Source organism: Equus caballus, chromosome 25, assembly GCF_041296265.1.
Source record: "Equus caballus isolate H_3958 breed thoroughbred chromosome 25, TB-T2T, whole genome shotgun sequence".
In the NCBI taxonomy this organism is placed as follows: Eukaryota; Metazoa; Chordata; class Mammalia; order Perissodactyla; family Equidae; genus Equus; species Equus caballus.
This window is the reverse complement of record NC_091708.1, coordinates 25,178,541-25,190,807: the sequence shown is the minus strand read 5'-3', so window position 1 is coordinate 25,190,807 and position 12,267 is coordinate 25,178,541. Positions and strand designations below refer to the sequence as shown.

The 12,267-nt window shown below is 36.6% G+C and overlaps 1 protein-coding gene across 11 annotated transcripts in view; it reads left to right on the top strand.

The window, feature by feature from the left end:
• The window catches only part of PTBP3 (polypyrimidine tract binding protein 3), a 101,588-nt gene that overhangs the window by 77,427 nt on the left and 11,894 nt on the right, over window positions 1-12,267 (top strand). For all 11 annotated transcript variants that reach the window (XM_070251355.1, XM_070251352.1, XM_070251357.1 and 8 more), the window contains one exon: window positions 10,225-10,296. In XM_070251355.1, the coding sequence (XP_070107456.1) occupies window positions 10,225-10,296 (72 nt within the window). The remainder of the gene's footprint in view (window positions 1-10,224; window positions 10,297-12,267) is intronic.

The following is a 12,267-nucleotide window of genomic DNA, read 5'->3' as shown; positions in this document are numbered from 1 at the left end:
TTCATAGTATTTTAATAAATTTTTGTTGAAACAATTTAAGTTACAAGAGTAGTACAAAGAATTTCTTTGTATCCTTCATTCATATTCCCCAGTTGTTAATATCATGTCCCCTTTGCTTTATCATCTCCTGATTTTGTGTGTGTGTGTGTTGGAGGGGGGTTTGGTAGGTAGTTTTTTTTCCCCCTGAATCATTGAAGAGTAAGTTGCAGGTATGATGCCCCTTTACTTCTAAATACTCATCATATATTTTCTAAGAACAAGGACATTCTTTTGTAAATACAGTTCAGTTATCAAAATCAGGAAATTAACATTTATACAATACTATTATCTAATCCATAGACCTTTTTAAGATTTTGCCAGTTGCAAAATCATATTCTCTATACGAGAATTTTTTCTGGTAAAGATCCAAACCAGTATCAGGCTAATTTATTTGTCATGTCTCCCATTTTTCCCCTCCCCAAAGCCCCAGCACATAGTTGTATATCCCAGTTGTAGGTTCTTCTAGTTCCCCTATGTGGGATGCCACCACAGCATGGCTTGATGAGTGGTACTAGGTCCATGCCCAGGATCCAAACCAGTGAACCCCGGGCTGCTGAAGTGGGCCATGTGAACTAAACCACTCGGCCACAGGGCTGGCCCCTGTCATGTCTCTTTAGAATCCTTTAATTTGGAACATTTCCTCATTCTTTGTGTTTCATGACCTTTGCATTTTTTAAGAGTTCAGGTTGGATATTTTATAGAATGTCTCTCAGTATGAGTGTCTAATTTTTTTCCTGAAATTATGTGTCTGTCTTAGTTCATTACATCAGGAGGCCCATGATGCCAGTTTATCCTGTTCCTGGTGGTATTAACTTTGATCAGTTATTAAAGTGGCTTGTACCAAGTTTCTTTCCAGGAAAGTTACGGTTTTCTTTTGTAATTATTTGTAGGGAAACAACGTTGAGACTATATAAATATACTGTTCCTTATCACTTTTCATCCTTTAGTTTTAGCATCCATCGCCGAAATTGTTAACTGATGGTTGCCATATTGGTGATTTGCTAATACCATCATGCTTTCTACATTTATTAGCTGGGATTTTATTATGAAGGACTTCTTTCTTACCACCACTTCCTTCCTTCATTTATTTTGCATAAATTTGGCATATAACATTGTGTGAATTTAAGGTGTACAATGTGTTACCTTTATACATTAATATAGTGTAATATACTTGCTGATTGATATTTATCACATAATTGTAGTAGAGTATTACTGTCTATATTATACTGTGCATTACATCTCTATGGCTTAATTGCTACTCGTTATATTTATTTCTATTTTCGTGTCAGTATGCACGTGTAGATTCTTATTCTATGGGTTATAATTTTGTACTATCATTTTTCATTTTATGTTCAAACTATCCCAAATTTGGCCAGTAGGAGCTCTTTCACTTTGGCCTATGTGGCCTTTTGCCATGTCTCCATCATTGTTTGAGCGCTCCCTTCTTTCTGGCAGAAGATATTTCAGATTTTTACCTTCCCTGCCTTAACACTGCAATCAGCCATTTCTCCAATGAATCCTGGTTCCTTTTAGTGGGAAATGACGTTTGGAAATCAATGTCTAGGCGTTAGATGTGCTCATTGCTAATAGAGAATCATTGTTTCTAAGCACTTTAAATGGACATGACTAAGATAAATATATGTATGTACTTCATAAATATATTTCTCTGTGTATTTGTTTAAAAAAACCCACAAGTTTTAACTGATACCTCCAATTCTAATCCAGCACCCTTTTATGTTGTAACGCCCTTCTTCAGGAATGAGAAATCTAGTTTTCATTAGCCTCAATATATTTACTTATTTGCTCAATTATATAATATACCAAAAGTATTTTCAGAATTGCTAACATATACCATTCAGCTTAATATTTGCTTAATAGTTTTCTTAAATAGTTTTCTGGGCGTTGTTCATTGGTCTATTTATTTGTCTTTCCTTTCGTCATTACTACAAGTCTCACTATCTGATAGAGGAAGTCTTTTTACCTTATTCTTCAAGAGCATCTTGACAATTCCTGACCATTTACACATGAATTTTAGAGTCAGCTTGTCAAGTCCTCAAAAAAAAATAAAGCTACTGGGGTTTTGATTGGATTACGTTGACTTTATAAGTCACTTAGAAGATAATTGACCTCTTACAGTAGAATCTTCCAGTCTTTGAACACTGTACATCTCTCCATTCATTCGAATGTTCCTTAACATCTTTCAGTAAAGTTTGGTGACTTTTCTCTGTAAAGATTTTCATGTTTTGTTAGATTTATTCCTAAGAACCATACTTTTTAGATTCTCATTTTAGACCTCTTATTTATGATCTGTGAAACCTTGGGCAAATTGCTGAACTGCTCTGCTCTTTTGTTTCTTCACATGTGAAATGAGCATAAAAATAGTACCTAACTGGTAGGCTTATGATGAACCGTAAATATGCTAATGTACATGAAGATTTAGAATGGTTCCTGGGAAAGGTACAGTGTAAGTTTTAGCTATCATTGTTACTTTGTTTTCTAACTGTTGCTAATATAGAAATGCATTGTTGTTTCTTCATTTCATATTCAGCAATCTTGATAAACTCTTAATAATTTCTTTTTCTTACTTTAGTAAGATGCACTGAACTTGTAAAATTTGTATAGAAATGGGAAAAGAAAATAATCAAGCCAGTTTGTAGTGTTGAAAGGATAGATATATTGATTAGTGAAGCAGGATAGAGAGTCTAGAAATAGACCCATACCTATGTAGTCAGTTGGTTTTCCACAAAATTGCCAATGTAAAATTCAAAAGGGAGGGGTCAACCCCGTGGCCGAGTGGTTAGGTTCGTGCGATAAGCTTTGACCGCCTGGGGTTTCACTGGTTCGAATCCTGGGTGTGGACATGGCACCACTCATCAGGCCATGCTGAGGCAGCATCCCACATACCACAACTAGAAGGACTCACAACTAAAATATATATATAACTACATACTGGGGGGCTTTGTGGAGAAAAAGGAAAAATAAAATCTTTTAAAAAAAATTCAAAAGGGGAAGAAAAATCTTTCAACACATAGTTTTTGTACAGGTGGCTATCTATATTGGAAAAAAAAAACATTGATCCTTATCTCACACCGTACTGACAGATTGACTTGAAAAGAATCTTAGACCTATATGTAAAATTTAAATCTATAAGACTTGTAGAAGAAAGCATAGAAAATCTTTGTAACCTCTGAGGACATGCAAAGGTTTCTTAGATAGAACACAAAAAAGCACAAACCATAAAGGGAAATTTATGCAAGAAAACCAAGGGTACTGGCCCAGTGGCCGAGTGGTTAAGTTCCTGCACTCTGCTTCAGCTGCCCAGGGTTTCGCCTGTTTGCATCCTGGGCGCAGACCTAGCACCTCTCATCAAGGCATGCTGAGGCTGCATCCCACATAGCAGAACTGGAAGGACCCACAACTAGAATATACAAGCATGTACTGAGGGGCTTTGGGGAGAAGAAGAAGAAGAGGAAAAGAAAACCAAAAGGCAAGCTACAGACTTGAAGAAAAATATTTGCAACACATGTATCAGACAAATTAATTATATCAGGTTATATAAATAACTCGTATAGTTCCATAATAAGAAAACAAAGAAGCCAGTTTTGAAAATGGGCAAAAGATGGTGTATGAATGGCGATAAACACATGAAAAGATGCTCAGCATCTCTGGTTATCAGAGAAATGGAAATGAAAATCACTAAGATCTTACTGCATGCCCATTAGAATAGCTAAAATTTAAAAAGCTTATTGTACCAAGGATGTGGAACATCTTTCTCTAGCATAGTGTGTTGGCGGCAATGTAAAATTTAGGTCCAACCACTTTAGAAAAGAGTTTGGCAGTTTCTTAAAAAGTTTAATGAGCACCTGCAATATGACCTGGCCATTTTACCCCGTCATTTTCCCAAGAGAAATGAAAGTTTGTGTCCACAAATACTTGTACATAAATAAATGTTTATAGTAATTTTATTTGTAGTGACAAAATCTAGAAATATTCTATTCTAAATTCTAGAAATGTTCTGTAGGTGAATGGATAAACAAGATGTAGTTTATCGATGTGGTGAAATATTTTTCAGCAACAAAAAGGAATAAGTTGATAAGAACAACAGGGTTATGCTACATGAAAAAAGCCAGACAAAACATTATTATGAATGAAAAAAACCACATTAAAAAAGAACACCTACTATGTGGTTCTGTTTATATATAATTCCATGAAATGCATAGTAATCTGTAGTGATAGAAAGCAGATTTCTGGTGGCCCGGGGACAGGATTTGGAGAGAGATGGATTACAAAGGGACACAAGGAAATTTTTGAGGTGATGGAAATATTTTGATTATGATGATGGTTTCACGTGTTTTAAATATACATCAGGACTCTTCAGATAAGTACCTTTTCTATGTGTACAGTTTATTGTATGTAAATAAGAAGAGAGAAATAAGTCATATCATTTCAGTCAAATGCTGATGACCCTCCAAAAATTCCCATTTCTTTCAGAGGAAATGCCCATACCCTTAAATTGGATTACAAGGCCCTATACCGTCTACTCCAGTTTTACTTTTTTGACATATGTATCTCCTTCGATGCTCCCCCATTGCTCTTTCTGCCTACCAAACTGACATCTCTCCTGTTTCAGAACATGTTAAGTATATTCCCACCTCTGGATAGTTCTACTGGTCATTCCCTCTGCCTGGAGTGCTTTTCTCCCAGAGACCCTCAAATTTTGCTCATGCTGCCTTCTTTGACCTACCCTGACCAGCCCTCCCTCGGTACTCCTGAGTCTTTCTGTTGTTTTTATAGTGCTTATCACTTTCTTACCTTATTAACTTAATTACTATGTTTATTTTTTATTCTGTTTTTATCACTTAGAATTAAGATTCACCAGGGTAGGGTTTTTTTTCTATTTAGTTTACTGATTTTTGTGCCTGACACAAAATAGGCACTCAAAAAATATTTGTTGAATTAATGTTTATTTATTATTCTGTTTTTCCTACTACTGTTTTTGAAGTTTAACACTGTTTTGTATTTTCATCTAGGATTTTTTTCTTCTTCTTCTTCTTCTCCCCTAAGGCCCCCTGGCACACAGCTGCATATTCCAGTTGTGAGTGCCTCTGGCTGTGCTATATGGAATTCCACCCCAACATGACCCGATGAGCAGGGCCATGTCTGCGCCCAGGATCCAAACCAGTGAGACCCTGGCCCCCAAAGCAGAGCACTCGAGCTTAACCACTTGGCCACGGGGCCAGCCCCTCATCTAGGATTTTTTTTTTCATCTAGGATTTTTAACTTCCGTATTTATTTTACCAAAATATAAATTTAATGGTACTGTACCCTTTCCTTGCATAATACAATAACTTCAGGACACTTTAACTCCTTTTACCTCCTCCTAACTCATGATATTATTTAAATTTTTTTAAACTTTAACCTGGCAGTGTGTTAGTATTGTTTTATACCGTCACTATTAATTCACATTAAATCATATATGACTCTTTGGTCTTTTAGTTCCTTCTTGCAACTCAGATATGCCATCTGGGATCACTTACCTTTTTCCTGAAGGACATCTTTTAGCATTCACTTAAGGAAGTCTCTGGTAACATATTTGAAGTTTTTATTTGTCCAAAATGTCTTTTTTTTTTTTTTTTGGTCAATTTTGAAAGATATTTTTGCTTAGTATAGAAGTCTAGGTTGACAGGTATTTTTCTTTCAGTATATTACATCATTTTATGATATTCTGATTTTCATTGTTCTTAGAAAGTCAACTGTCAAGTAAACTTCAGCTCTTTTCTCTCTGGCTATTTTTTAGACATTGTCTTCATCTTTGATATCCTTTGATAGTTTCTTTGATAGTTTCAGTGTGATGTGTCTGTTTAAGGACTTATTCTGAGTAGAGCTCATTAGGCTTCTTGATTTGGTGGATTGTTGTATTGTTTCTAAATATTATCTTTTGATATTTCCTCTTCCCACTGTTTCTTTTCTTACTTTCTGGAGCTTTGATTAGACCTGTTACATATTCTTACTGTGTTCTGAGTCTGTCGAACTTTCTTATATATTTTCTGTTTCTCTCTCTCTCTGAGCTGCATTCTGAATAATTCCTTAGGGACTAACTTTCATTTCACTAATGGTGTCTTCATTTTTGTCTACTCTGTTGTTAAATTTGTCTAGGAATTTTAAGTGTCTCCTGCCCTCCGGGTATTTTGGCATGTCTTTTATTCCTTTAAACATACTGTTTAAGTCTTCATCTGATAATTCCAGCATGTGAAATATTTGCACTTGTCTTTCTGCAATTAGATATTACTTCTCTTTTTTCTTTTGCCTGAGTTATTCATTTTACTTAAGAGGATTAATTGTGAGAGTTCTTTGAGGCTTAGGGTCAAGGTTGTATGTTCCTCCAGAGAGAATTTGTTAGTCTGTGACATAAAAGGCTCTGTGTTTGAGACCATTTCAATCTAAGTCCACAACTTTATTAATTTTCCTTTGGACTGCTAAGAGGTGTGAATTTTGGCTGCGAATTTGCATGTCAGCTTGCTTTTGGTTAGAACTTTTCAGGAACTTTTTAGCCCCTTTTCTGCTAGGCATGAAGGCCGGCCAACTTTCCTTGCTGTCTTGTGAGTGTAGGAGGAGTGTAAATGGGGTGGATTATTTTAGGTTTACAATTCTAGATTACTGCCATGAGGGTCTCCTGTTGACTTCCTTCCTTGGGCTAACCTTGGAATTTGCATCGTGTCTCCTACCCCGTGAGGCTGACAAAACCAAAGGTCAGTTTCACAGGGTTAGGTTTTTGGCCTAATATCATTTTGTCAGCCATTAGGTTTTTAAAGATCTTTTTACTCTTTCACTCTGCATTTTCTGCAGTAACGGTCTGTATTATTCAGTCTGCTACTGTACCCACATTTTTAAAAATCATAATTGTGCTGTCTTTTCATAATACACGCTGTTGGCGATATTTTAAATGTCTCTCTTTTATCTGACTCATAATTTATTTAATCCTTCTCCACTTTGGACATTAAGCTTATTTCTTTGCGGTTTTGCTGTTATAAATAACACTGATAAACTGATTTCATAGGTAAAAATGTTATCTATTAATTTATATTGCCTTAATTGCTATTGTGGTGGTACATTTTCCAAATGTAAAATACCTATTCTTAGTCATTCAAATTTTAAACCTTTTTCTTAGAGGTTTGTATAATCTTTTCATAAAGATACTAACCTTTTGTCTAACAGGTTACTTTGCTAAAATGTTTCTGTTTCTGCTTACTTGAGGAGTATAGATTTGTGAAAACTTTATAAATGATTCTTTTGTAACATTTTAACAAATGTTCTTATTAATTGTATTTTGCTTGGAAACCATTATTTAAAATTTGGCCCATGGTAATTGTCTGCCAATTCTTTCGTTTATCACTGTTTAATGTTCTTTGATAGTTATCTCAAAATTTTTCATTTCTCTAAAACCTAATGCTAGTCTTCTGCCTCACCCCTCCCCCACCATAGCCATCTGTATTAATCTCTTTGTGTGTTTAAAAAGAACCTCCTTTCCCCTTCCCCTAAATCTCAGTGGTTTGCAGGAGTAAACATTTATTTCTCTCACGTGACTGACCTTTAGGCAGCTGTGAATCAGCTTTTGCAACCCTCCTTCACATGTCTGTGATTGAGGACCTAGGCTGAAGGCGTCACTCCATTTGAGACAGGGCGTTCTTGTGGCAGAAAGTAAAAAATAAGAGAGCTTGTGTAAACCTACAATGCCTCTTAAAGCTTCTGTATAGAGGTGGTACCTGCCATGTGTGTATTCCTCTCACGTAACTGAGTGTAGTGGAAATTGCATAGAAACATATGCTCCTCCCATAGGAGGCACTGCGAGTCACATGACCCATCAGAGATACATGGAAGAGGCAAGTGAGGGACCGGCCTTGTGGCCGAGTGGTTAAGTTCACACGCTCCGCTTTGGTGGCCCAGGGTTTCATGGGTTCGGATTCTGGGTGCAGACATGGCGCTGCTCATCAAGCCACACTGAGGCAGCGTCCCACGTGCCACAAGTAAGAATATACAACTATGTACTGGGGGGCTTTGGGGAGAAAAAGGAAAAATAAAATCTTTTAAAAAAAGAGAGACAAGTGAATACTTGGCAACAGTAATTAAGTCTTCTTTTGTTCCTTAAATATAGTTATGTCTGTTTTGAAAATAAATTATTTTACCTATGATCTAGAGCCTACTTGACTGTAAGTTTAGCAAGGATAGAGATTCTTGTCTGCTTTGTTCAGTGCTTCCTCAGCACTAGAAGGATGTTTGGCTCATAATGTGCTTACAAGAAATATGTTTCTCTTTCTTTCTTTTTTTTTTTTGGTGAGGAGGATTGCCCCTGAGCTAACATCTGTTGCCAGTCCTCCTCTATTTTATATGTGGGACACCACCACAGCATGGCTTGATGAGCAGTGTGTAGGTCCATGCCCTGGACCCCAGCATGCAAACCCTGGGCTGCTGAGGTGGAGCATGTGAACTTAACCACTGTGCCACCAGGCCAGCCCCTTTCCCTTCTTATTTTATCAGTAATTCTCATTTTTTGTATCTTCATTTATTTTCTATTTCAAGCTAGCTCTGCTAGCTCTATCCCTGAAGTCTCTTAATGACTATATTGTCTTGAATTATTTTAATAATTCACAGCTGCCTATTTAACAAATGCTGGTAAATAATTCTCTTTAATGAAGGGAATGAGCTTTTACCTCCTTTGGAAAATCCAGCCTGCATGCTTCTTCCTATAAATATGCTCATTACACTATCATTAAAAAAAAGAACACCTCCCTTTGACTCTTAAATCTAACATCTCGCTATTGCTCTAAAACTATTCTTTACCTTTTACATTTCTCATTATTTTTGACTTCTGTTGAACCCCCCTTCCCCAAACTCTGTTCTTCTAGATCCTGAGGGACTATGTAATTCACTTGTTTTTGTTTTTTTCTAAGGCTGTTCTCTTTCCTTTAGAATGTTCCTCTTCCTCTACCACTTAAGTGTACTAATTCTCCCAGGTTCTGTTTTTAGCTCTCTTCATTTCTTGTCTTGTACCCTTTTTATTGGAGCTCTCATTTTCATGACTTTCACATTTATTTCTACATAGGTGATTTACAAAGATGTGTCTTAAAATAGTTATTCTGGGGCCGGCCCAGTGGCGCAGTGGTTAAGTGCGTGCATTCTTGCTTCAGTGGCCCGGGGTTCACCAGTTTGAATCCCGGGTGTGGACATGGCACCGCTTGGCAAGCCATGCTGTGGTAGGCGTCCCACATATAAAGTAGAGGAAGATGGGCATGGATGTTAGCTCAGGGCCAGTCTTCCTCAGCAAAAAGAGGAGGATTGGCAGTAGTTAGCTCAGGGCTAACCTTCCTCAAAAAAAAAAAAGGTTATTCTGAGTTTGCCCCCTCATTTCCACCTGTGGGCATTTCCATTTGAATGTCTTACCATCACTCAACCTTCACAGTTTCCAGAACTAAAATGTTTTCCTGCTTGTACCGACTCCTCCAGTGGACGTAACTTCTGTTTTTGTTGATGGGCCACAATCACCAGGCTTCTGAAAGGAACAGGAAGAATACCAGCATTTGTTTAGCATCTGGTACACACTAAGCCTGTGCTTTTCAGTTACGTAATGTGTAGCTCAAGTTTTACCTCGTCAGAAACCTTCTCCCATCAATCACAGTGAATCCTCTGTGATCCCTTCGTGTTAGACTACTTGCCTTATATTTGTGTTTAAACCACTAGACGCTCAAGATATGAATCTCCTATAATTCATACTTTTAGTTTCTGAGCCTCTCAGAGCCAAGGATTTTTATTTCGTGTTTCTTCTTGTCAGTACCCCATAGGTACACTGCAATGTAATAAGTATTTGTTGCTTTTCACATAGAAACAATGCTCTAAATAAGGGCAAGAATCTCAACCTCGGTAACAAAACTAGATAAACTAAAACTAAATAAACTAATAACTCAAAACCAAATAACAGCTAAGCTGTGCTCTTAAAGCCAGTTGAAAGGAGTTAGCCTCTGGCAGTGGCAGAGGCTCTTTAGTTATACACGAAGGATTGCCTGTTGAACAAATCTTTCCTCCATAACAGAATCTCCTTATCAATAATACACCCTCCAAGAACCATTCTGTACTGCTTTGCTAACATCTATAGAAGGTAGTATATTTATTTTAGCTTCTCTTCCCCATTAGGTGCACCCGGTATAATTTCCTCACCATATGCAGGGGCTGCTGGATTTGCCCCAGCCATTGGATTTCCTCAAGGTACAGGTGACTCTTTTAAAAAGTTGAATTTGAAATGATTTTTTAATGATGTTCTGTATTTTCTAGGAACTTAAGATGAAAAATGTTAGCATATTTGGAGCATTTACAATAACAGCATTATGTCTCTCCATCATAAAAGTGGCTCATTGTGTGATGCACAGCTTTCTTGTATTTACAGATAATTCTCTTAGGTTCCATTCTGAACCCCAGAATTCCATTATATGTTCTACATCATTTGTACTTTGCCGCTGTACTTGCCAGATAACTGTATGTTGACTATATTAAATAATCCTAGGTTTGCCTTTTCAGTTATTATATAAAATGTATGGGCTGCTTCTGTCTTTCCTGATAGGTGCTGTTTATTTCAGGCGATGTATATATTTTTTTCTTTCGCTAATAGAGGTAATTAAGAAATAGCAGTTGGTTAGTACTTTGATAATGGCTCTCTCACTCTTTGCCAGATAGTAAACAAAATGAATTTGGTCATGACTTAAGGAGAAGAAAAAAGTTACTTTATGTTTTTATCTCTGGTGCCTAAAGCAAGCACTGAGGCTGGTGGTCAGGAGCCTGGAGTGTTGAACCTAGTCTGAGTGTTACATTTCCAGCTTCCAGCTGATTCATGGATATAAGTCAATTGCGACATACCTGTTTTCTGGCAATAATCTTTCTACCCTACCTTTCTAATTCTGGGAATTTTAGCCACTCTCTCGTCAATGGAGAGGTTGAAGTTAACTAAAAAGGATGGAGTGGTAAGAAGGTTGAGGTTTAAGTTTGAGGTTTTTGCTAGTTTTAAGACTTAACCTATGTTTAATTGCATGAATTCTCTACCTATTCCATTAAAATCAAGGCATTATACGTTTTGTGTATGTATTTGAAGCTTAATCTAATTAAGCTTCAAAAGTTTAATATACATTTGGAAATAGTGATGTATGGTTTCCCTCATTTTCGATATTTAGATATTTCTTTTTGACACACTCTGTATAAAACACTGTAGTAGAAGTTAAGAAAGAAAAATTGTGTAAAGAAGGCTCCTGAGTTGATAAGACTTTTAAGGGTTAGTAGAGGGGTATGTATAACGCACACGTATACACCCTAGAGCATAGCTAAGGTGTTCTGTCGGCAGTATATAGGAGACCTATTTATTCAGAAGTTGCAAGGTTGGGTGGAGGGGCGTAGGAAGAGGTCATTTGAAGGACTAGCGAGTATAGATTTCTTGGGAAAGTATCTAGCCTGAGAAGGTGGTCTGTGCAGTTTTAAAATTCAGCAGGATGATGGTAGTAATAACCTTTTTAGATTGTTGGGCAGAATAATCTAAGTGTCTACTCTATTGCAATTTTATTACATAATTTGTGGTAAAGAGGCCAGGCTCCATCTGTAATAAGGAATTTTGATCTTAAAGAATCAATAAATTAAGGAACTGGTTCATTTTACATAAACTAGAGATTTTAGTTTAGATAATTTTTAAGCTGAAAACAAATAGTGGGACCTTGTGAGAAAGTGTGCTGTTTTAAGTATAGTGTATAATGTCAATATTTCAGTATTATAGAATTTTCGGTTGTTCTGGAATATCTAGAGGAGTAGAGAGCTCTGAGAATTCTTGTTACAAAAGAATTCTGAATTCTGTAAATCTATATTGTTGATGGCAATAATGTTTACATAGCACTTCACAAGGTTACAAACACTTTTCCCATTCAGAACGTCATGCGTTCTGCATGTATACAAGTCACCTGTTTTAGGTAAACAACTCAGTGATTTTTTAGTAAATGTACAGAATTGCGCAGCCATTACCACAGTCCAATTTTAGAACATGCAGTACTACTTAGCATGCATATGTGACCTCTGCTGAAGGCCTTTTTGTTTTTTTTTTTACTATATCTGATTTTCAATATGAAAATTATGTCACCTTTATAGAAATGTGCTGGAATATGTCTATTTCAAGAAACAGAGGGAGTGCTTGTAGTTGATAGACCC